Raw genomic sequence first — 26762 nt, 5'->3', positions numbered from 1 at the left:
TCCCAGTTCTGAGAACCTCTGTGCCTGCAGGACCAACATTCAAGTCGCTACTCTCTCTGGGGTTGGAGCTCTGCGGCTGAATCCTCTCCAAGACCCACCTACTTGGTTGTAAGGAAGAAAGCTCAGTCGGTGGGATCCAGCTGTGTGTTGAGGTGTGTTCCCTGAGATCCTGGGGACCTGAGTGATTCGAAGCATCAACACAGTGTGTCACAGGCAACCATGTAAGTATGAGGAAAATGTCCAAAGATGCTTCATGTTCAGGAAGAATGGTCATGGGCTTGCTGTGGCTGATGAGTCAGTCGGAATCACACATGCATTGTTCCTCTAACAATTAGACTTACTCTGTAAACATGTCTTCACTACTGTATCCCAAGAAGGATTCCAGGCTGCTTAATTTTTCTAAGTAGTCCAATTCATTAATCAGTCAGTTGCCTATTTTTAAGGATCAAAATGTTAAGGGCTGGCGCCATGGCTCACTAGGCTAATCCTCCGCCTGCGGCGCCAGCAGCCCAGGTTCTAGTCCCAGTCGGGGCGCCGGATTCCCGGTTGCTCCTCTTCCAGTCCAGCTCTCTGCTGTGGCCCGGGAAGGCAGTGGAGGATGGCCCAGGTACTTGGGCTCTGCACCCGCATGGGAGACCAGGAAGAAGCACATGGCTCCTGGCTATTCGGGGGGTGAACCAACGGAAGGAAGACCTTTCTCTCTGCCTCTCTTTTTCTCACTAACCCTGCTGTTCAAAAAAAAAAAGATCAAAATGTTAAGACTTTTTTATGGTTTTATCTTTTTTCACTTTTAAAAATTTTATTTATCTATTTTGAAAGAGTTACAGGGAGGCAAGTGAAGAGAGAGAGAGAGAGAGAAAATGAATCTTCCATTTGCTGGTTCACTCCCCAGATGGCTGCAACAGCCAACACTGGGCCAGGCCAAAGCCAGGAGCCAGGAGCTTCATCCAGGTCTCCTACATGGGTGCAGGGGACCCAAGCATTGCTGCTTTACCAGGCACATCAACAGGGAGCTGGATCGGAAGTGGAGCATCCAGGACAGGAACTGGAGTCCTAGGTGGTGGTGTTATCCCACTGTACCACAATGACAGCCCCTGTTGTTCTATCTTTAATAGTAAAACTTTCTTATATTATCCCACATTTTTATCAAAAATTAATGAAAAATAATTTGGAGGAATGCTTTTATTTAACAACATATTTTATAAATTGATAGACTTTCCCACAACATAGATACCATGCTTTTTGAAAATTGAGGTTCTTTGTGTATATTGTCCAATTTTCATTAAACTCTTCTTCCATATTTTTCTCTTGGATTTACCCAGTCAAAAACTTCTGGTTTTAAATAGTTCATAAAAAGTATTTGGGAGTATTCATATGAAAATGATGATTGTTTTCATAGTTGTGTCCTTCTTTGTAGGATCCAAATCTAAAAAAAAAAAAAAAAAAAGTAACTGACATGTAAAAAAACTCAGAAGGGGTATGTGCTTATGTAAAATCTCAACACCATTTATTATGGCTTGTTTACTTATCAGAAAACCAAGATTGATGTGACCAATTTATAAAACAGCTAATTAAGGAATAAAGGAAGATATATGTGTGTATATATAATATATATAGAAATATATATAATATATAGAGAATATATTAGAATTTAAACCTCCAAAGTCCTCATTCCAAAAGTACAATTGTTCAAGAACTCATGGCTGATAACACTGCTAAAAAGAAAGTCTGGATTTTCTCTCTAGTGTTGAGTTTGAATAATAGCCAATTCCGAGCAGAGGAGCCATGAAAGCTGATGTTGTTACTCGTGGTATATTTGTACATATATAACAAGCATGCAGGGCCAGCACTGTGGCCCAGCGGGTTAAAACCCCAGCCTGCAATGCTGGCATCCCATATGGGCAATGGTTCAAGTCCCAGCTGCTCCTCTCCCAATCCGGCTCTCTGCTATGGCCTGGGAAAGCAGTGGAGGATGGCCCAACTCCTTGGGCCCCTGCACCTGTGTGGGAAACCTGGAGGAGGCTCCTGACTTCTGGCTTTGGATCAGCTCAGTTCTGGCCACTGTGGTCATTTGGGGAGTGAACAAGTGGAATGGAGGCTCGCTCACTCTCTCTCTCTCTCTCTCTCTCTCTCTTTCTCTCTCTCCCTCTCCTCTCTCTGTGTAACTCTGACTTTCAAATAAATAAAATAATTCTTTAAAAAAAAACAAGCAGGCACAACTTCTAAATCTTCTACAAGTGTTCATGGGCTGCAGATTAACTCTTACTTTGCAGATGAATAATTAATTATATAGCTGCAGTTGGTATGATACAAACAAAAAACACCAGAAAGGAAGCAAAGGCCTTTCTTTTCTTTATACCCAACTAATTCATCTAATGTAGGAGATGGGAGATCTGCTTACTCTGTCACCTCAAAACAGTAAAGAAAAGAAAAAAACCACAGTAAAGAAACTTGGGTATTGCTGTATACTGCATTAAGTCGCCATTTCAGATGTCCGCATCCTGTACTGGAGTGCTTGGTTCAACTCCCAGCTACTCTACTTCTGATCCCTCTTCATATTAACGTGCACTTCAGGAGACAGCAGGTAATGGCTCAAGGACTTGAGTCTCCACCATCCATATGGGATACCAGGATGGAGTTCCAGGCTCCTGGGTTTGGCCTGGTCCACCACTGGGTATTGTGGGCATTTGGGGAAAGAACCAGCTGACAAATGATATATCTCTCTTTCTCTGCCTTTCAAATAAACAAACATCAAAAAATTGTAAAATTTTGCATAATTTTTATCTTGCTATTGAACATCTAGAACTAAATCCTAACAAAGTAATCAAGAATACACTGAACGATATTAAAAGGAGTCCCTTGATGACCTTTTATAATAATGAATATGTAAAAAAAAATTCTAAGTTGATTAGATTAAGTTTAGTGTACCCACCCTTTGGACCATTATGCAATCACTTAAAATATTTTAAGAAGAATACTATGTTTTTCTTTTGTTTAAAAAATATCTGATGGGGCTGGTGTTGTGGCGTAGTGGGTAAAGCTGCTGCCTGCAGTGCCAGCATCCAGTATGGGTGCCATTTCGAGTCTCAGCTGTTCCACTTCCCATCCAGCTCTCTGCTATGGCCTAGGAAAGCAATGGAAGATGGCCCAAGTCCTTGGGACCCTGTACCTGCATGGGAGACCCAGAAGTAGCTCCTGACTCCTGGCTTCAGATGGAGCCCAGCTCCAGCCAAGCTAGAGAATTTAGGTGAGTAATTACAGTGCTTGGGTATAGTATAGAAATAAAAAAAGACTGGAGAGAGTGGGAAAAACTATTGTCATATTACCTGCATCGCGTCTTCTCCAAGCCTGAGCATCACAGTAAGGGGAGAGATACTCTCCACACGTGGGAAAGAGAGAGCTTTTACCACAGAACCCCACAGCCAGGCCTACACGCTGAACACCAGCACCAAGCTGGCCACCCAGATTGAGCGCCCAGGCCCACCCCTCAGCCAGGCCAGCCCCCTACTGACTTGTCTTAAAAGCCAGTAGATCAGAGCCTTTAAACTCTAGTATAAAATTTTAAAAACAAAAGTACTGAAAATAACTAAGCTAAAATAATTTTGTGAATAGAGACATGATATAAAGTATATGAATTGTGACATCAATAACAAAATATTGAGGGAGAAGTTAAGAGTGAAGAGTTTTATATACAAAGTTGTTATCACCTTTTAATAAACAGTCATGTTTTATGTAAGCCTTATGATAACTACAAAGAAAAAACCTGTAGTTGATACAGAAAGAAAGAGAAATAATTCGAAGTATAGTACTACAAGAAATTATCAAATCACAAAGGAAGACAGCAAGAGAAGAAGAATGGGACAAAAGAACTACAACACAGGACTGACATTGTGGCACAGAGGGTAAAAAAGCTGCCACCTGCGACAATGGCACCCCACATGGGGCCAGGTTGTGTTCCAGCTGCTCGACTTCCAATCCAGCTCCCTGCTAATGGCCTGAGAAAAGCAGGGTAAAATTGTCAAAGTGTTTGAGCTCCTGCAAGCCATATGGAGACCTGCAAGAAACTCCTGACACAGAGCTGTCTGTTGAAGCCATCTAGAGAGTGAACCAGTGGATGGAGGATCTCTCTCCCTCCCTCCCTCCCTCCCTCCCTCCCTCCCTCTCTTTCTTTAAAACTCTGACTTTCAAGTAATATAAATAAATCTTTGAAAATAAAAGAATAAGGGGCCGGCACTGTGGCTCACTTGGTTAATCCTCCACCTGCGGCGCCAGCATCCCATATGGGCGCCAGGTTCTAGTCCCGGTTGCTCCTCATCCAGTCCAGCTCTCTGCTGTGGCCCGGGAGTGCAGTGGAGGATGGCCCAGGTGCTTGGGCTCCTGCACCCACATGGGAGACCAGGAAGAAGCACCTGGCTCCTGGCTTCGGATCGGCGCAGCGCCAGCCGTAGCGGCCATTTTTGGGGTGAACCAATGGAAGGAAGACCTTTCACTCTGTCTCTCACTCTCACTGTCTATATCTCTACCTATCAAATAAATTAAAAAAATAAAAGAAAAGAACAAGTTATTTTGGTGCAAAAAATTCTGAAATCTATGCCACTTCCAATCTAGCTCCCTGCTAATGCGCCTGGGAAAGCAGTGGAAGATGGCCCAAGTTCTTGGGCCCCTGCACCTATGTGGGAGACCCTGATAAAGCTCCTGGCACCTGACTTCGACTTGGCCTAGTCTTGGCCATTGTGGCCATTTTGGGGAGTGAAACAGTAGATGGAATACCTCTCTATCTCTCCCTCCCTCTCTGACACTCTGACTTTCAAATAAATAAATCTTTAAAAAATAAATTCAAGAAAACTGAAATCGTATCTTTTCCAACCACAATAGTATGAAACTAGAAATCAATAACAGAAAGAGAACTGGAAAGTTCACAGTTATGTGGAAATTAAACCCTGTACTCATGAAAAACCAATAGGTCAAAGAAGAAATCAAAAAAGAAAATCAAAAAGCTTCTTGATACAAATGAAAATGGAAACAAAATATAGCAAAATGTATGGCATGCAGCAAAACCAGTTCTAAAAGGAAAACTTATAGCAATCATTATCTGAGGTAAGAAAAAAAAAAGATCTCAAACAACCTAACTTTATATCTCAAAGGACTTAGAAAAATAAGAACAAACTAAGCCCATGGTCAAAAGAAGGAAAGAAAAAATAAAGAACAGAGCAAAAATAATAGAGGATAGAAAAACAACAGAAAAAAATCAATAAAATTAACAGATGGTTGTGTTACAAAGATAAAACTGACAAACATTTAGCTAGACTAAGAAAAAGAGAAGTGTCAAATAAATCAAATTATGAATGATAGGGAGACATTACAATTGGTACTATAGAAACACAAAGGATCATGAGACAACTATAAACAACTATCCATGAACAATTATTTCATGCATAAGAAACATAGTAATTCATAGAAAAATAAGTCTACCAAGACCCAACCATGAAGAAATATAAGATCTGAACAGTCCATTAATGATTAAGATTAAATTAGTAAGCAAAAACCTCCCAAGAAAGAAAAGACCAGGATCTGATGGTTTCACTGGTGAAGTCTATACAACATTGAAAGAAAAATTAACATCAGACCCTCCCAGACTTTTTTCTTTAAAAAAAAATATCAAAGAGGAGGAAACACTTGCAAACTCATTTTACAAAACCAGAATTACCCTAATACTAATAAATCCTGACAAGGACACTACAAAAATAGAAAATAAGAGGGCCGGCGCCACGGCTCAATAGGCTAATCCTCCACCTAGTGGCACCAGCACACCGGGTTCTAGTCCCGGTCGGGACGCCGGATTCTTTCCCGGTTGCCCCTCTTCCAGGCCAGCTCTCTGCTGTGGCCCGGGAAGGCAGTGGAGGATGGCCCAAGTGCTTGGGCCATGCACCCCATGGGAGACCAGGAGAAGCACCTGGCTCCTGCCTTTGGATCAGGCCAGTGCACCGGCCGCAGCGTGCCAGCTGTGGCGGCCATTGGAGGGTGAACCAACAGCAAAAGGAAGACCTTTCTCTCTGTCTCTCTCTCTCACTGTCCACTCTGCCTGTCAAAAAAATAAATAAATAAATAAATAAGAGGCCACTATTCCTTATGAATACGCACACAAAAAAATCTTCAAAAAATACTAGAAAACCAATTTTAACAGCACATTGAAAGGATTATACACCAGGATCAACTGGGATTTATCCCTGGAATGTAAAGATGGTTCAACATCCTTGCATCACTAAATCAGTAATGTGATATACCATATTAACAGAATGAAGGGCAAAAATCACATGATTATCTCAATAGATAAATAAAAAGCATTGAGCAAAATTCAACATCCTTTCACAATAATAATTATCAAAAATTAGCCATAGAAGGCATTGTACCTCAACACAAAAAAGGCTATAGCTAATATTATGCTGAATATGACAAGTCCACAGCTAACATCTTACTAAATGGGGAAAAATCAAAAGTTTTTAAGACCAGGAACAAGAGAGAATGCCCATTTGTGCCATAGTACTAAAAGTCTTAGCAGAACAAATAATAAAGAAAAATAAGACATCCAAATTGGAAATGAAGAAGTTAAATTGTCCCTGTTAGCAAATGACATGATCAAATATATATAAAAAATCCCAAGAACTCCACCAAAAATCTGTTAGGACTAATTTAATAAACTTAGTAAAAGTTTCAGGATACAAAATCAACATATAAAAATCAGTAGATTTCTGTACACTAACAACAAACAATCTGAAAAAGAAATCAAGAAGATAATCCAATTTACAATAGCTTCCCACAAAAATAAATTTAAGCAAGGAGGTGAAAGACTTCTAAACTGAAAACTAGGCAATACTGTTGAAAGAAATTGAAAGAGACACAAATGAAAAGATATCCCATGTTCATGGATTGGAGGAATTAATATTGTTAAAATATCCATACAACTGAAGATATCCTATCAAAATTCTAATGATATATTTCACAAGAATCAGAAAACCAATGCTAAAATTTATATGGAACCACAAAAATCCTCAAATAGGATAAGCAGTCATGAGCAAAGAAAAAATAACTAGAGACTTAACACCATATACCTGATTTCAAAATATACTAAAAACCTGGGACTGGCATAAAGCAGACACATAGACCAATAGAACAGAGTAGGGAGCTCAGAAATAAATCCATGTATTCATCAATTCATTTTCAAAAAAGGTGCCAAGGACATACAATGAAGGTAGGACAGTTCTTCAATATATGGTATGGGGAAAAATGGGTATCCACGTGCACACGAATAAATTTTTATCTCACATCATATACAAAAATAAACTCAAGGGGCCAGCACTGTGGCACAGGAGGCTAAAGCCCTGGCCTGCAGTGCTGGCATCCCATATGGGCACTGGGAGTCCCAACTGCTCCACTTCCAATCCAGCTCTCTGCTAATGCAGCTGGGAAAGCAGCTCTACTCAGGCCGTTGCAGTCATTTGGAGAGTGAACCAGCAGATGGAGGACCTCTCTTTCTATAACTCTCTTTCAAATAAATGAAATAAATCTTTAAAAAATAAAGAAAGAAAGAAACTCAAAATGGATTATATATATGCTAGTTTTATAATTTCAGACCTCATGTTTTGATGTGTGCCAGGCAATAATTTTCTGAATATGTTTCCCAAAGCACAGGCAACAATAGCAGAAATAACTAAATGATACTACATTAAACTAAAAGGTTTTGCATGCAAATGAAACAATCTAGAGAGTGAAGAGAAAGCCCATGAAATGGGAGAAAATATCTATACACTATATATCTGAGAAGGGCTTAATATCCAAAATATATAAGGAACTAAAACATCTTAGCAAGGAAACAGATGAACTGCTTTAAAAATGGGCAAAGGACCTGAACAGATGTTCTCAGAAGAAGATATCCAAATGGCCAACAGGTGTATGGAAAAAAATGCTCAGTGTCACAAATCAGAGAAAATCTAGAATTAAACTCACAATGAGCTATCACCCTGCATCTGTATTTGAATGGGGCCAGAATCTGTGTTGTTCTTACTGAAACACAGCATGGCATTAACATTAAACCTAAATAAAACAAACTTAAATTTAAAATGCCAAAAAAATGGCTATTAACAAAAATACAAAATATCACATTAGCAAACATATGAAAGAAAAGAAGCCCTGGGGGCCGGCACTGTGGCACAGCGGGTTAAGGTGCTTGCCTGAAGTGCCGGCATTCCGTATGGGTGCCAGTTCAAGTACTGGCTGCTCCTCTTCTGATCAAGCTCTCTGCTATGGCCTGGGAAAGCAGTAGAAGATGGCCCAAGTCCTTGGGCCCCGCACCCATGTGGGAGACCTGGAGGAAACTCCTGGCTCCCGGCTTTGGATCGATGCAGCTCTGGCTGTTGCGGCCTTCTGGGGAGTGAACCAGCAGATGGAAGACCTATATCTCTCTATCTCTCTCTCTGTAACTCTGTCTTTCAAATATATAAAATAAATCTTTTTTTAAAAAAAAACCCTATACACTGCTGTGGGAATGTAAATTAGTACAACCACTGTGGAAAACAGTACTGCGTATCCTTGAAAAATGAAAAAGAACTTCCATAAGATCTACCATCCTACTTCTTGGTATATGTCCAAAGGATATTAAATCAGTGTTGAAAGTGGGAATAAGGGAGGGAGGAGATGTACAATTTGGGACATGCTCAATCGGACTTGCCCCAAATGGTAGAGTTAGAAACGTGCCAGGGGATTCCAATTCAATCCCATCAAGGTGGCATGTACCAATGCCATCTCACTAGTCCAAGTGATCAATTTCAGTTCACAATTGATCATACTGATAGGTCTAAGAGTCAAAGGGATCACGTAAACAAGACGAGTGTCTGCTAATACTAACTGATAGAATTAAAATAGAATTAAAAAGGGAGAGAACGATCCAACATGGGAAGTGGGATACACAGCAGACCCATAGAATGGCAGATGTCCTAAACAGCACTCTGGCTTCAGAATCAGCCCTTAAGGCATTCAGATCTGGCTGAAGAGCCCATGAGAATATTTTAGGCATGGAAAGCCAAGACACTCTGAAAAAAAAAAAACAAAAAAACAAAAAAAAACAAACTTAAATTAAAGATCTCTGCGAGTGAGATCCCAGTAGAAAGAACAGGCCATCAAAGAAGGAGGTACCTTTCTCTGAAGGGAGGAGAGAACTTCCACTTTGACTATGACCTTGTCTAAATAAGATCAAAGTCAGCGAACTCAAAAGGCCTCCATAGACTTGGCAACTCAGGACAAGAGCCTAGGGTGATTACTGACGCCATAAACAAGAGTGTCAATTTGTTAAGTCAACAACAGGAGTCACTGTGCACTTACTCCTCATGTTGGATCTCTGTCCTTAATGTGTTGTTCAATGTGAATTAATGCTATAACTAGTACTCAAACAGTATTTTATATTTTATGTTCTGTGTGGGTGCAAACTGTTGAAATCTTTACTTAATATATACTAAACTGATCTTCTGTATATAAAGATAATTGAAAATTAATCTTGATGCAAATAGAATGGGAGAGGGAGTGGGAGATGGGAGGGTTGTGGGTGGGAGGGAAGTTATGGGGGGGGGGGAAAGCCATTACAATCCATAAGCTGTACTTTGGAAATTTATATTTATTAAATAAAAGTTTAAAAAAATCAGCGTTGCAGAAATATCTCCCAATAAGAGAGGGAGGAGATGTACAGTTCGGCACTCACTCCCTTGGACTTACTCCTAAGCGTAAGCTAAAAACTTGCCATGGGACTCCAAATTCCATTAAGTTGGCAGGCACCAATGCCATCTTACTAGTTAAAGTGATCAGTTTAAGTTTATAACTGATCATAAAGATAGGATTAATTGTCAAAGGGATCACATAAACAAGACTAGTGTTTGCTAATAATAACTGATAGAATTAAAAAGGAGAGAATGATCTAACATGGGAAGCAGGATACACAGCAGACTCATAGAATGACAAATGCCCTAGATAGCATTATGGCCCCAGAATCAGCCCTTAAGGCATTTGGACCTGGCTAAAAAGCCCATGAGAGTATCTCAGACATGGAAAGCCAAGACACTGTGGCAAAAAAAAATGACCTAAATGAAAGATCTCTGTGAGTGAGATCCCGGCGGAAAGAGCAGGCCATCAAAGAAGGAGGTACCTTTCTCTGAAGGGAGGAGAGAACTTCCACTTTGTTATGGCCTTGTCTAAATAAGGTTGGAGTTTGTGAACTCAAGAGGTTTCCATAGCCTTGGCAGCTCATGACAAGAGTCTCGGGTGATCACTGACGTCATAAACAAGAGTGTCAATTGTTAAATCAACAACAGGAGTCACTGTGCATTTGCTCCCCATGTAGGACCTCTGTCCTTAGTGTGTTGCCTATGAGAATTAACAGTAAAACTAGTATTCAAACAGTACTTTATACTTTGTGTGTCTGTGTGGGTGCAAACTGTTGAAATCTTTACTTAATATAGAGTTGATCTTCTGTATATAAAGATAATTAAAAATGAATCTTAATGAAGAATGGGATGGGAGAGGGAGTAGGAGATGGGATGGTTTGTGGGTGGGAGGGTGGTTATAGGGGAAGAACATTATAATCCAAAAGTTGTACTTTTGAAATTTATATTGATTAAATAAAAGTTTTCTATTAAAAAAGAAATATCTCCCATATTTACTGCAATTTTATTCACAAAAGCCAAAAGATGGAATCAACCTATCTGTCCATTGACAGATGAATGAATTTCAAAGATGTGGCACCCACACACAAAAGAATATGAATCCTTCACAAAGAAGGAAATTCTGTCATTTATGGAAACCATGATGAACCTGAAGAACACTTCAGTGAAATAAGCCAGGCACAGGACGATAAATACTGAAGGATCTCACGTGTGGGATCTGAAGTATTGAACTCACAGGAGCACAGAGTAGAATGGTGGTTTCCAGGGGCTGAGAGAGAGAGTAGTAGAGATTTTAGACACTGTTCTAATTAGGTTAAGTTTTGGAGCTCTATTGTAAAGCTCCGTGACCACAGATGATAATAATACATATCCTTGAAAGTTGCTAAGAGAAGAGACCTTACACATTCCCACCACGATTTTTAAAATTCAAGCAGCCCTTCTACTTATGCCTTTGTTATTTTCATAATTAAACTGAGTGAGAAAGCAGATCCAGCTCCCTTAACAGTTGGTTTGGCTCAATCTGTAGTTGTGGTTAGCCAAAAATACCTTATTTGGATTTCTCTACACTCCTGGTATATGAAGAATAAGGAAACAAAAACATTATTTTCTTCCCAGATTTTTCTAGCTTTCATTTAGGAAGTCACCTCAAAAGTCGAAGGAGAGGGGCCAGTGCTGTGGCGTAGCAGGTAAGGCCACAGCCTGTGGTGCCAGCAGCCCGGGTGGATGCCAGCTCAAGTCCTGGGTGCTCCACTTCCAATCCAGCTCTCTGCTATGAGCTGGGAAGGCAGTGGAAGATGGCCCAAGTGCTTGAGCCCCTGCACCCACATGAGAGACCCGGAGGAAGCTCCTGGCTCCTGGCTTTGGACGGGCCCAGCTCCAGCCATTGTGGTCATTTAGGGAGTAAATCAGCGGATAGAGGGTTCTCTCTCTCCCTTTGCTTCTCTGTAGCTCTGCCTTCCAAATAAATAAATCTTAAAAAAAAAGTCAGAGGAGGGAAACTTCCCATTTTACTTCTACCATTACTACTACAAATACTATGTATTGTTGTTTTCGCATGATGACTGAGCAGTCATGATATGCACTATTCTAAGAACTTTATGTGTCACTCAAACCTCAAGCCACCTTAGGATATATGCACTACTATGTTTTTTCCATTTTTAGATGAGAAACTTGAGATTTGGAGAAGCAACTGCCCACAGTTGCCCAGCTGTTGCCAGGTATGCAGATTAGAGCCAGGAGCCTGACCACAGATCCCAAGCCCTTCACAACCACATTCCACCTCTAGAATACAGATACAGAAATGGAAGCAAATCAAGACTTGAGGGGTAGGCACAGCAGTTAAGACACCACTTGGGAAGTCCACAGTCCATATCAGAATATTTAGGTTTAAGGTGTGGCTCTGCTTCTGTTTCTAGCTTTCTGCTAATTTGCACCCTGGGAGGCAGCTGGTGATGATGGCTCAAGTGGTTGCTGCCACCCCTGTGGTAGACCCAGATGGAATTCTGAGCTCCTGGCTTCCGCCTGACCCACCCCTGGCTATCACGGGCATCTGGGGGAGTGAACCAGTGGATAAAAGATTTCTCTCTCATATGCACTCGCTCTGCCTTTCAAATAAATAAAAATATACAAATGTCTTTATCTAAAAATAAAGTTAGCTTTAAAATAAATAAATCCCAAAGCCTAGGCGCAACCCCAGGTAGTTCAGAATAATTGGCCTGGGATGGGGCCAAGGTGATGGCGAGGTTATAAAAGTTCTCCAGGTGACTCTCATGTGCAGCTGGGGCTGAGACCCACAGCAGCCCCATGGTGCTAACAAGCGTCCTTCCCAGCGAGCGGCAACATAACCCTGGGGAAGGTACTTCACGTTCCTCAGCCTGTCCTCCCTGGAAACCGGGGCTAACAGGAGTACCCCTCCCAAATGGGCTTGACTGAGAAAACACACACACCTCCTAGAACAGGGCTTGGGACAGAGTGGTACCCAAATGGCGGCTATTGTGGTGGGGACCATGGGGATGAAGATGGTGACAGTGATGTTACCGGGACCTTTTTTTACCTGAGGATACATTTCTCCACTCCAGAAAGCAAGTACCATAACTCCAACCCAAGCAGGATTTTATCATCTTTATCGTGTACTCCTTTACCTGGAACAAACCTCTTGAATCCAATAAAATTTTGCAGTAACATTTAGGTCCCCTAAAGGGGATGCAACAGCTCACAACCACAGTCTACAACATAAACGAACTTGCTCACCTTGGATTGAAACGAATTTTCTCAGGAACTTCTCTGTGGTCTATGACCATTTTCTGGTTGTCTCTATAATTAATGGGGTCATCAGGGATCCTAAATTTAGCCATCTGAATTTCAGAATCACTCAGCTCAGCATGGGAGATTCTTGCATAACCCAACCTGTAGGGAAAATAGAAATGGTTTCTAAGGATTTTATTATCATATCAAAGTCTGATGAGACCTAATAGAGAGCACCTTCATTACTAAGCCAATGTCTCCTTTCTAACTCTACCCCGAATATCACAAGAACTAGCTTGATTTGTTACTCTAAATATTAATAGAAATAATTTTATTATATAACCAAGGAGTATGTTCACAGGTTTCGCTAAGTGTACTTAGCAACCTTACTTTACTTTTTCCACTAGTGAATATTCTGTCTACATAAACTGCTTTCACATAATTATATTTGAGTTAATAACAGGAACTCTTCAGATTGGCAGGAGCATATGCCTAAATTTTTTCTTACCTTTTAAAAAAATCAAATACTACACATATATTTTCACTTCTGAGTCAAAAATCAGATTTTCTATGTCTGAAAAAATTCCACATCCTGTTTTTGGCTCAGAGCTTTCAGTTCTCCAGGAAATTCAATGCATTTATATCCAAATAGTTCTGCGCAGCTCAGATGGGAAAATGCAGCAACCGTGAGAAGCAAAGAATTCATCTTATTTTTATTTTGCCTCGTCCAAGAAAAAAAAAAAAGAATTACTACTCCATCTTAAGTCATTCATTCATCCAATGAAGTAAATGGATATCAAGTCCCTACCACACCCAGCACTGTTCTAGGTACTGGGTTAGGTCCCTCTGTTCTCATTGAGGACCAATTAAGGAAGTGGGTTGTATAGAATCCATCAGTTGATGCTGGCACGAGCACTGCACGGAGGACAGGGAAGCTGGGGGTGCAGAGGCTGCTGCTTTCTGGCACCTGGTCAGGGCGAATCTCACTGATAAAGTGACATTGGAGCCAAAAATTGAATGAGGTGAGGGAGTAAGGCACACAGATCCAGGAGAGTGGGGTTTTTGTTTGTTTGTTCTTTAACAAAAGCAGTGGCTTTACCCACTATGTCACAGTGCTGAGCCTAGAGAGTGTTTAAAAGAAAGGGAACGGGCCGGCGCCGCGGCTCACTAGGCTAATCCTCCGCCTTGCGGCGCCGGCACACCAGGTTCTAGTCCTGGTTGGGGCGCCGGATTCTGTCCCGGTTGCCCCTCTTCCAGGCCAGCTCTCTGCTGTGGCCAGGGAGTGCAGTGGAGGATGGCCCAGGTGCTTGGGCCCTGCACCCCATGGGAGACCAGGAAAAGCACCTGGCTCCTGGCTCCTGGCTCCTGCCATCGGATCAGCGCGGCGGCCATTGGAGGGTGAACCAACGGCAAAGGAAGACCTTTCTCTCTGTCTCTCTCTCACTGTCCACTCTGCCTGTCAAAAAAAAAAAAAAAAAAAAAAAGAAAGAAAGAAAGAAAGAAAGGGAACCACATGGGGCCAGGGCTGTGGCATAGCGGGTAAAGCCACTGCCTGCAGTGCCAGCATCCCATATGGGCGCCACTTCGAGTCCCAGCTGTTCCACTTGTGATCCAGCTCTTTGCTATGGCCTGGGAAAGCAGTGGAAGATTGCCCAAGTTCTTGGACCCTGCACCTGTGTGGGAGACCCAGAGGAGGCTCCTGGCTCCTGGCTTTGATTGGGCCCAGCTCTGTCTGTTGCAGCCATTTAGGGAGTGAACCAGCAGATGGAAGATCGATCGATCTCTCTCTCTCTCTGCAACTGCCTTTAAAATAAAATTTAAAAATCTTAAAACAAAAAGAGAGAGAGAGAGTGAGAACCACAAATGCTAAGGTCCTGAGGTAGAAATGTGGCCTGATATTTGGGAACTGACTCTACCCTGAGTGGAGTGGAGGACCCAAGGGGAAACGTGGGAGATTAGGGTGGGGTGGGTGTCGGCAACAGGGGAAGCAAAGCCTCCCTTGCAGGCACCTTAGGGACTTTGTTTTGTTTGACACTGAGCTAGGACTCCATTAAAGGGGTTTAGGCAGAGAGCTGCAGTAGGTCCTGGGTAGAAGACAGCCTTCAGGGAAAGGGCGGAAGCAGGCAGGCCGGTTAGCAGCCCACTGCGGTGTCCTGGGGGCTTGCGCCAGGGTGGCAATAGGAGGAACATTAAAACCAAGCCCGTGAACCACATACAAAACAGAAACAAACTCAGCCCCCAGGCAGGCCAAGGCAGCGAGTCCACCCACCACGAAGGGGGCCTGGAGGAGTTGCAGCCGACCATCAGCCGTGGGTCTGAGCTGTCAGGTAAGGCATTTGTCTAAGCTCAGCTTCCAAGTCCATGCAGCTCCTTGTCATTATAAGCCATGGTCTCTATTAAATCTAGGCTATTGCCCAAGCCTCTAAGATCAGAGTTCCAACCCATTCATAGGCACAGCCTTCAAGGACACTCCCAGAGTCCTCGAAGCTAGGGAACCTGACAGGCCAACCCTTCTATCAAAGCATGGCCTCTCCTGCTCTTGTCCAGTAAGTACTTCATTAAGCACGTGCTAAGCACAGGGCATTGAATAGGTGACTGAGATAAAGTTTATAGAACATGTTCTGTGCAAAGAAACTGAAAAACAGTGGTCCCTCACTTCATGAATTTGGGTATCCTTAAAACTCCCTTGCAGCCTGTTACAGACCAGATGTTTGTGCTCCCCTCAAAATCCCTGTGTTGAAGCCGTAACCCCCTCCCCCAGGGTGGCTGCACTTGAAGATGGACCTCCGTACAACTAATTACACCCAAATGAAGTCAACAGGGAAGGAGGCAGATCCCATAGGACCGGAAGAGACACCAGAGAGCCCCTTCCCTTGCTTTGCAGATGCAGCCAAGGAAGGCTATGAGCTCACACGGCAAGAAGGCCCCGCCTCCAGCACCTTGACCTCCAGTACTATGAGAAAATAAACTTCCCTTGGATGTGCCATTTTGTTATGACAGCTAGAACTAATACACACTCATAGGTTTTGTATATATTCACAAATGTATCAAACTATATAAATAAACATAAATACGTGCATCAAGTCTGCCATCCCACTCTCCTAGAGAGGGGTAATATAGGTCTCGGGCCCACCAACTTGTGTAGGCCCTGTTCCTTGCTGACCAACAGTTTTTGCAACTTGGAATTATACCTAGAAATTCTGATATCTCCATTAAAACAAGCCCTTTGGCAAATATTTGACCAGAAACATGTTTTCCAGCTGAGATATAAAATATTGACAAATGAACCCTTCAGCAGGCTCCCTCCTACCTTAACCCTATAAAACCCAAGCCAACAGTCAAGCTCTTTGTCCTGTAGTCATGCACACATGTGCTAGGCCTGTTAGGGTTTCTGAGTTCATTTTGTGTGTGTGTGTGTGTGTGTGTGTGTGTGTGTGACAGGCAGTGTTAAACAGTGAGCGAGAGACAGAGAGAAAGGTCTTCCTTTTTCCATTGGTTCACCCCCAAATGACTGCTAGGGCCAGTGCCACGGCCAGTCTGCTGCGCAGATCCAAAACAAGGAGCCAGGTGCTTCCTCCTGGTCTCCCATTGGGCCATCCTCCACTGCACTCCTGGACCACAGCAGAGAGCTGGACTGGAAGAGGAGCAACCGGGACAGAACCGGCGCCCCAACCGGGACTAGAACCCAGTGTGCCGGCGCCGCAAGGCGGAGGATTAGCCTAGTGAGCCGCGGCATCAGCCCTGAGTTCATCTTAGCCAGCGCAGGCCCAGCCTCCAAAGGGCCTCCATGGCCCACTTCAGTAAGCATATGGACGCATGGTGAGCGTTTTACAATGCATCAAAGGTCCTTAAAAGGGGTCCACAGAACCTACAAGATCTGCTTCCTTCCCCCTTCCCACACTCTCTCCCCTCTCCTCCTCTGCCACCCCCTCCTCTGTACCCCTGAACCCCCCAACACACACTGCAGCCCTACCAGCCTCCCTTTTCCTCAAACACATTCAGCCCTGCTGCCTTGTGGCTGTTGTATTAACGTGTCTCTCCCTGCAAGAGGATTCTCCTGGACAGGCACATGGCTCTCTCCTTCAAATCTTGGCTCAAATGTCATCTTCTCTGTAAGACCTACCCAACCCCTCCTCACCAGGACATCTGGCATCATGCAATTATGGGTAGAGAGCCGTCTCTGTGTGCTGATGTCTACACCCTGCTGCCTGGCATCCACTGCGCTCCATCAGTGTTTGTTGAGCGATACATGGGGTACAGAGCAGGAGAACCTAATAGCTTGCTTTCAGCGGGCTGTGACTCATAAGTGAACAAGCCCTATCGCCACTGGCAGAGGAGTGATTTGAACCATCCCTGGAAGGTAAGCATTGCTCCTCAGCAGTGTAGACCACAGTGTGGGTTGTAGAAGGTAACTGCTCGGTGGGTGACCGCTTCAATGTCGTTTCTGTTTGCAGGCAGTCAAGATGGAGGTACGAGAGGGTGACGAGCCACGTGGAGGGCAGATGGAGGCCCCGAGAGAGCCATCCAAAAGCTCAAACCAGGGTTCCCCTCACGGTCCAGGGAGGGTAGTTACAGGCCACAGGTCGAACATCCCTGAACAGTTTCTGCAACAGAAGGGGCCCTGGGCATCAGGGACGGTCCCCCCGCGGGGCCGCCTGAATGAAGGGGCCTGCAGGTGGTTCTTCACTTGCCTCTCGCTGGTCACCTCCCGTCTCACTGTCCTCCAGCCACACTGGCTTCCTCGCTGTCCCCTAGAAGGACTCAGCATGGGCCCTCAGGCTTTGCACTTTCTGTTCCCTGCCTGGCGCACTCGTCCCAGTATCTGTGCAGGTGCACTCCCTCACTGCATCAGGCACTGCCCACAGGCCGCCCACCCTGCCTGCCCCGTGTAACCTATCGTGGCCATTCCCAGGACCCCCATCCTCTTTACCTGCCATTTTTCTTTCTTTTTTTTTTTCTTTAATCATACTTATGTCTGTCTGCCATAGCCTATCATTTCTTACACAGTTACCTTCTGTTTCTTTCCACTAGAGTGTAAATGCTATGATGATCAAGGACTATTCCTATTGCATATTCCCTGCCTAGAACACAGCTGGTACTTAATAGATGCTCAATGAATATTTACTTACCACATGAATGAATGGTCAGTCCCTCTTTTTTGTATTAAACTGCTCCCAGCTTTATTTAAGTACTGCCTTCAAAGCTAATTTATGCAGTTATATACTTGAATTTTGAGATATTTTATCTATATTATTTTGGATCATATATATGCATATATCTGTCCAACTATATCTATCCAAATATGTGTGTGTGTTTTAATACTTTACATGGCCTGGTATCTTTAAAAATATAATTTATGAGACCTCTCACTACAGAATAACGATAGCCCCAAATTAGTTCATGTAGCCAAGATTACATGATTAGAAACTGGCAAGGCTGAAATACAAACCCAGGACATTCTCATGCCACGCGCCATGCTCTTTCCACCGTGTCCTGTAGTCCAAAGTGGTGCCACTCCTAGTGTGTGTTCATAGTTATGAACTCACCCTGCTTAGTAGTTTACACAGAATCCCTGTTACAAGATTAAGCTTTCTTTGCTTAGCTATTTATTCTTTCTTAAATCATAAGGCTATGCCTCAAAAAATAATTAAATAGGGTAACTAGCCAAATTAATGTTTATTAAAAATTACAAAAATGAATTGCCTCCATGAAGTTTTTCCTTCTGGGATAGACCCAGAAGATCACAGTAATAACAGATAAAAGCCAACCACCCGTGCTCACCTGATCAGCCCTCGATACATGATGTACTCACACCATCTGTCACGGTCTGTGCTGTCAATATCCTGGTAAAGAGCAGAGAGGAGAAGGTTCCGAGGTAAGAAGCAATTCTATTCTCAATTGCCAAAAGCACGTGAGCTGCAGAGACAAAAAAATGCCTTTCTGCACGCCACTGTCTCTTCCTGGCTCCTCTGATCCTTTCAGGTCCAACGACTTGTTCATTCTGCAGCTATTTCTTGATCACCTGCTATGCACCCATCTAGCTCCTATACTAAATGCTAGCAATACAAAGATGAGGGCGGACGAGAGAGGGAATCAGACAGGTGAGTCAGTAACTTCTATACTGTGCCTGGCTTCCTGCAGCTCCCCAGGTATCCCAGCCCAAGCAGAAGTGCCTACCTCTTCCTGGTCATCCTCTGTCACAGTACTTAACAAATACCAGCTATACCACGGTGCCATGATTACTTGTTTATGTCTCCAGCCTCCCCTCCCGGAGCAGAGGGTGGGCCTCTGAGTCACTTTCGGCTGCCTGGTGCTTAGCATGAAGCCTGGCATTCAGCAGGTGTTCAATCTGTGTTTGTTAAATTGAATCATGGAAATAAACACATTTCGAGAGCGATCGTGAGTCTTTTTGATGTTGAAAGCTTGAGACCAGGGTTATTTTTCATCAGGGAAGTAGAAGAGAAACATATTTTTACTATAATGTGTTGGTAGAACTATAAATATGGAGCTTTTGTATTGAAGGAAGAAATCTCCATTTTCTTCTTTTTAAACATTCTATAAAAATTAGACCTGACTTTTTACTTCTGAATTCCACTATTAAAATCTAATTAAAACATATTTTTAAGTCATAAATATACTAATTTATTATCCACCTCTTAAATATTTTTCTTAAGCTTGGTGCTAGACACATGGATGCCTGTTAAATAATCTTTATTATTATTTATATTACATACATATATTTTTTCATAGACATGAATAAATGTGTAATACATTTAAATTCTTAATTAAAATTTTTAATGATAAGAAAGTAAAGAAGTAAAAGAAACATTGTCCTAATTTACCCCATGAAGAGATACAGATTTAGGCATTCAGCTGTCAGATTTAGTCACTCAGCTGTATATACTGGGAATAATATAAACTATGAATCTGTTTAACTACCATTTTACTTTATTAGGTTTTTAAAAGATGCTGCCAAATTTTAAGACTTCAGAATTTAAGCACTCGTTTCTTAAAGAGAAAAATCTGTTCACCCAAGCATTTATGAGAAAACTCCTCTCCACATTAATAAACTCCCTAATAGAAAATGCAATATCAGAATCCACTGCCACTCTTAGCACAGCTTTTGGCCATGATAGTAGAAACCAACAAAGGATTAAATAAAGATCAAATAAAATTCCTTTTCCCAAATATCATGTATACCCCTTCCACTCACACACAATCCAAGAAACACCCTTTATCGTAGGGAGGCATTTTGTCCTTAGACTTGCCAAATATCTTATTAACACTCTTTTGCACTTTACAGACCCATGTACTTACATATTTATCATGTCTGATTGTATACATACAGCCAGACACATAATACATACATGGAGGGGGGTGCTTTGCGGACATGATCTTTCTGTTTCTTCCTCATGATAGCCCTACATAGGATAGATATTACTATAGCCACTTTAAAGATGAGGAAACTGAGGCCCAGAAGCGTCAAGCAGCTTGCCGCAGATCACATAGCTGGTCAACATGGCACCAGCCAGCCTGGTAAATGATAAGCAACTATGTGGAGAGACAGGCTCAGCACCAAGGCCACAGATAAGCGACTGGTGCCATCTTGGCCCTTCCAGCCATAGCAGAGCCACCAGCTGACTGCACCAGTAAACCCAGACAAGAACAGAAAGTCACCTAGTCAACACATGCAATCATGAAATTATTAAATGAGACTGTTTTAAGCCACTAGGTTTTGAAGTAGTTTGTTCTACCATGATTAAAAAAAGAAACTGATAGACAAGGGTTCATCATTTTACTTTTCCCTTTTACTCTTTTGAACTATCTTTAAGCTCTTGCCTTAGATAATCAGTCTTCTCTTCCCTCACCCACCACACACATGATAGCCAAATTAAAGTGGCCTTTTGGGGAGTTTTCTTTAGCCTTACTTTTGTACTTCTCTAACCCCATAGCAATATCACCCACCTCCACGGTTTCAATGGCCATCTATATGGTCGCAACCCCTTAACTCCTATCTCTAGTCCTCATTGCCTTTCAGAATTTCAGATCCATAAATCCACCTGCATATTGGACATTCCCATTAATGTCCTACAGATGCCCCAAATTCAAACCAAAGTTGAACTCATCTTCTTTGCAAAACCCTTCTTCCTTACATACCCTCTATAATAACAGATATCACCATCATGATCTTCCGACCGGAACCCAAACCCTCCTGGTTCACTAGGACTGCTTTCTGCCTTACCCATGAATGCAGAGATTCATTCCTCTTCCCAGTATCTGCCCTGCTTCTTTCGCAATAGTATAGTGTTTTTGGCTAGGTACAAGGCCATCAAGATCAAACATTGCACCTCTCACCTGTTCAAAGGTGTGGAAATATATGGCTGAATTTCAGTCAATGAAATGTAAGCACACGTGTTGAAGGTCAGTTTCCTGGAATTTGCCTTGAGAGATAACTTGCACATGCTCCTAGCCTTTCTTCATGCCTTCTTCTATGCAGCTAAATAGAACACGGATGCTGCCAGCCTGGACCACGAGGCAAATTTAGGAATGGAGTCCTTGTCAAATGGAACCACAGAACAGCATGGTCTCCAGGCACCATGAATTCACTTGCCTGGACTTCTACATAAAGAAATACACTTCTTATGTAAGCCATTGTCATTTGTGTTTCCCATCACATGCAGAAAGCCTCATCATGTCATCCTGTCCCTCACCTCTCGTTCACAGTGCTCAGTGAACAGTGTTGCACTCTAAAAAGAGTTCAAGAGTAAAATAAACATAAATGGGTAATTTTCTCTACAGACATTAATCTAAGACATGAAGTCAAAATGCAAAGGAGCTTCAAAGGGTATAACTAAATATAACAATTATATTCTTCATTTTAAATGAATGCATTTAACATTCTAGTGTGTGTGCATGTGTGTGTATGAGTGTGTGTGTGTGTGTGTGTGTGTGTATCAGTCTTCTGAGGATTTCATTTATGTGTCTGTTCCCCAGAGCATGCTTATATCTGGGGACAATGACAAATTCAGTGGTTTTGGACCTGAAAAGGTAAATACTAATTCAAAGTCATTTGGTGAGGCTCCGTGTGGCTGCACAGCCATTTTCTCTGTGTGACAGTTCATTGTGTCTTTTACTCTCAACATCAAAATTAACTTACATAATGTGGCAGACTGTATTTCCCACTTATGGCTGCAATAATATCTCACTTGCCAGATGATATTTTATGTGACTTTAATATTCCTTCTCCCAAGAGGTGGGATAGCTTCCAGGTGAGTGCGATCAGACTTGTGATGATTTACAGGGTTAAGTCACAGAAGATAACACAGGTGCTTCCTGCCTCTTTGTCAGAACACTCACTCTTGGAACCTGGCTGCCATGCAGGGCCCAAGTATCCCACAGAGAAGAGCCACATCTCAAGTCCAAAGCACCAACTTTCCATCTGTGAATCACCTACAAAAATGACCCCTTGATCACCAGCTGAACCATCTCGCTGGTCCTGCATGAACACAAACTATCCCCACCGAGCTCTGTCCAAACTACAGATCTGTAAGCTAACGTTCAATGGCTGTCGTTTCAATACAGTATGTTTTGTGACTGTTTTCTGTGTAGCAGTAATCAGAATACACATTAAATGGCCAAGATGGTGAGGTGTTTTTTTTTTTAACATGAGAGAAAAAGAAGTATTTTACTTAACAAGTCAGAAATCCTATTAGGATCGTGTTACCTTCACATTGCCATGTTCAATGAGCTGTAGATAATCTCTGGAACCAGGTGCTGAAGTGATATAACCCAGAAATAGCACCTGATTGGAGCTGTTTTTCAGTAGTTTTGAAACAGCAATAGCCTGCAGTTTCCTGTCGAGATCATCTCTTAAAAAAAAAAAAAAGGAAAAATGCAGTTGAAAACTTTTTTTTAAGTCTTAGATGCCTAACTTTTCAAACAACACCTTCAAAGAGTGCACAAATCCAGAATAACTCCTACTAGGGCAATGTCTTAATGGTACACAATAAACAAAACATACATAGTTCCTCAACTGGGTCGGATGATGAAAGTGTGACTATGAACAATACAATCTTTCCCTGCAAATTATTTGGAGTCAAGTTGACTTATATATGTACTCTAAATACTGCACTGATTCCATTTTTCATTGGAAGAAATTTTATCAGTGACATAGGGCCTGATCAATGGTATTACAGCTAAAAACCAGCAATCAAAAAGAAAAAAAAAATCCAGGAATACTGCTAAAGAGAATCCTAACATTCGCAGAGCACACGAGGCTTTTGATACCCACCCCATTCTTTCAACTGAACAATTTCTGAAAGTGCCCTTGGCTCTTCTGCTCAAATACTAACTGGTCATGGTGGTTTTTTTTTTTTTTTTTTTTTAATGCCAAACACTGTTGACATACAACTGAGATCATGAGGCAGGTTCCTCAAGCTTTTGCAGAGTTCAGAATCAGTCTATTTGGGGGAGGACCTGGAGCAACAGAAAGAGCTGCCAGAGAGAGCAAGAAGGCAGAGAGAGTAGAAGAGAAATGCCCTGGTTCCCCGACTCCTCCCGCCCTCCAATCTGACACTAGCGCCTCCCAGTGGTCAAACAACCCAGAAGCCAGAAGCAGGGGACTTTGGGTTGCCTGTGATATAAAGCCTAGAATAACAACAGGGAATGTTTCTAAGAGCAAATGGGCCGTAGACCAACACAGGCATTTACGCAGAAAGATAGCTCATAAATGAGTACTTGGGGGAAAAGTGACAAAGGAAGGTGGCAGGAGATCTCCAAGGACTGAGAAGATGGAAGAAATCTTAGGGAGGTGGGATCTAAGAAGGACTAAACCGCATAAGCATAAGGCAACCTCAAAAAGTTTGTGAAAACTGGAATTAACAGTTATTTCATTACAAAAATTTTGAAATCCATGCATAGTTTTTTCATAATATGCATTTCCATGATTTTTTGAAGAACCTTCCTATGTACAGACAGCTGAGTGTTATTGAAAGAGCTCTCAAGAAATGGAAGAGTGAAAAGAATCACCATTTGTTCAACACCTTTGACACAGAATTCTCATAATCACTGCAGGCATGTGGTGGGGAGGCAGGCATTTGCGGGGGAGCTTGATGAAGCCCATAGCTTTCTCCACTCCCCTCCCTAGATCCGTCCTCTGGCCTTCTCTATGCCCTGGGAGGCTGCGCCCTGCAGGTTTGGTCTCCTGGGCTCCCTTCTGTGCTAATTTCCAGTTAGGTTTGGCCAATTTGGAGGCACCAGCAGGAGACGAAAAGGACAGGGAAGAGGAAAGTTAGGGTATTTCTTCCGCAGTCCCTCTGCCAGTGACTGTACTCTGTGGTCCAGATCTGACTGGGCTCCTGGAACACCATGCCTTCAGTCCTAAGGCTGGTGAGGACTCCCCATGGTTAGTACCGTGCAAGGGCCTCTGCATCTCTCACTTGTTGCTGGCCCCTTCCAACATTTGGTAAGTAGCCCTATCATTCGGTCTGCAGTGAATTCTGTTACTTCCAATACATGCAGCTAGGATTCCAATCCAGATATAGCACATTCCAAAGCCACTGCACCATGGATAGAGCTGCCATCCAAACATATTTTAGTATATCATCCTAGAAAATAGTCTGTGAATTTGGTTTTATATCTTGTCAGGAGATAAATCTCACAAAAATAATCCAATTAAAAAGTCTGCATGCACAGGAGGAAACCGGGGGGGGGGGGGGGAGAGGAAGAGAATAAGAGGGAGAGAATGTACATATCTTCTCTTTTTTCTTATCTGTTAATAACTGATCACCCCAATGCCCCATAACATGAACTGGAAAAGAGAATTTTACTCTGTTTCCACAGACAGGATTGGAACTCACAAGGTTATCCTGTCAAAACTAAGCCTCAAGCCTCTTGACAACAGGTTCTGTGTTCTGTCCTCCGTACACATGTTACATGTAATAAATTTTTTTTAAACGGTGATTAGCCAGTGGCTCAGTTAATGACTGAAAACAAGATCCATTTTTGTGATGGTGTTTACCTAGATGACTTCTAAGAAGTGCTGCTCATTCCTATTTACTGGTCATAAAAGAGATACTTGCATAGTCATTAATTTTAAAAGCCTTGTTGAATCAGCTAATAACATGCACAAGCGTTCTGTAATTCATTCCTAATAGGATTTTCAATTTGTATGCCATAATCATTGGAAAACAAAATCTCTAAATATTCATTCATAGTGAGACTTTCTCTAGTAGCCTAGAACACAATGGCAAACAGAAACGTGTAACGACAGCTTTACAAACGATGCAAGGGGCGAGCTCTGCTCTGCCGGCTGCCGGGAGGCTCCAGTGTCCATGAACACTAAGGAGTGACACCGGAGTGGTGGCCCCCAAGGGTGGAGGGAGACTGTGTGCTTGTGACATGACAGACGTTTGATTCACATTTGATGATGCATTCTCTTCTGCCCCGTATATCATATATTTAAAATTGTCTGGGAGCAGCACTGTGGTGTAACAAATAAGGGTGCTACCTGCAGCACCAGCATCCCATAAGGGTGCTAGTTTGAGTCCCGGATGCTCCCTTCTGATGCAGCTCTCTGCTATGGCCTGGGAAAGCAGTAGAAGATGGCCCAAGTGCTGGGGACGGTGCTGTGGTGCAGTGGGTTAAAGCCCTGGCCTAAAGCGCCAGCATCCCATATGGGAGCTGGTTCTAGTCCTGGCTGCTCCTCTTCCAATGCAGCTCTCTACTACGGCCTGAGATGGCAGAGGAGGATGGCCCAGGTACTTGGGCCCCTGAGCCCACATGGGAGACCCAGAGGAAACTCCTGGCTCCTGGCTTCAGATCGGCACAGCTACGGCCATTGTGGCCATCTGGGGAGTGAACCAGCAGATGGAAGACCTCTCTCTCTCTGTCTCTACCTCTTTCTGTAACTCTGCATTTCAAATAAACAAAATAAATCTTTAAAAAAAAATGAAGAAGATGGCCCAAGTTCTGGGGCCCCTGCACCTGAGTGGGAGACTCAGAAGATGCTCGTGGTTCCTAGCTTCAGATCAGCCCAGCTCCAGCCGTTGTGACCATTTGGGGAGTGAACCAGAGGATGGAAGACTTTTTTTCTCTCTCTCTCTCTGCCTCTGCCTCTCTGTAACTCTGCCTTCCAAATAAATAAATGAATCTTTTAAAAAAAAATTTACAGTTCCACATCAAAATATAAACAAAAAGTCTGATTTGGTTTAACAATGGCCAGTATTAACTGAACACTTCCTGCATTCTTGTACTTTCTATGAGGTCATATATCTCATTTAATTCCAAAAGAACCCAATGAAATAGGTAGGATTATTGTTCCTGATTTACAGATGAAGAAACTAAGCCTCAAAGTCATTAAAATAATTTGGTGAAGGACACATAACTAGTGACTGAATTAGTATTCAAACCAGATTGTCTGATTCTAGGCTACAGAATATCATGGCTTACCCAATAAACACTGCCCCCCTCCCTGGAGTCACATCTCTGCAGTGTCAGCTATCATTGCTACTGCTATTGTCTTTGCCATTATTATTCGATCAAATGAGTAGAAAACCTACTAAAGGATAAGATGGGGGGGCGCTAAGTAGGTGGTTAGCAGGAAGTCAGAAAAGGCCATCTTTCCCACCTCTTTTCCAAGTACATTGCTAAGGCTGCCCTGTAGTTTCTGCTTTCAAGTTTATTTTTTTTTACATTTTATTCTTTTCTAAACTGTATATATTTTAAGAGAGAGAGAGGGAGAGAGAGAGAGCCAGAAAGAGCTCCCATCCTGGGGCTGGTGTTGTGGCACAGCAGACTAAGCCTCCACCTTTG

The 26762-nt window shown here is 42.7% G+C and overlaps 1 protein-coding gene across 6 annotated transcripts in view; it reads right to left on the bottom strand.

Moving 5' to 3' along the window:
• Window positions 1-1164: 1164 nt before the first annotated feature.
• CWH43 (cell wall biogenesis 43 C-terminal homolog) overlaps window positions 1165-26762 on the bottom strand; it is an 81405-nt gene continuing 55807 nt past the window's right edge. For all 6 annotated transcript variants that reach the window (XM_051831574.3, XM_089325416.1, XM_089325415.1 and 3 more), the window contains 4 exons: window positions 22675-22819; window positions 18732-18793; window positions 12957-13112; window positions 1165-1426 (listed from right to left, as the gene is read on the bottom strand). In XM_051831574.3, the coding sequence (XP_051687534.3) occupies window positions 1348-1426; window positions 12957-13112; window positions 18732-18793; window positions 22675-22819 (442 nt within the window). In that variant the 3' untranslated portion in view covers window positions 1165-1347. The remainder of the gene's footprint in view (window positions 1427-12956; window positions 13113-18731; window positions 18794-22674; window positions 22820-26762) is intronic.

Source organism: Oryctolagus cuniculus, chromosome 2 (assembly GCF_051225735.1).
Source record: "Oryctolagus cuniculus isolate XC-2025 breed Fujian yellow rabbit chromosome 2, ASM5122573v1, whole genome shotgun sequence".
Classification (NCBI taxonomy): domain Eukaryota; kingdom Metazoa; phylum Chordata; class Mammalia; order Lagomorpha; family Leporidae; genus Oryctolagus; species Oryctolagus cuniculus.
The sequence above is the reverse complement of the archived record's forward strand: the minus strand, read 5'-3'. Positions and strand labels throughout refer to the sequence as shown.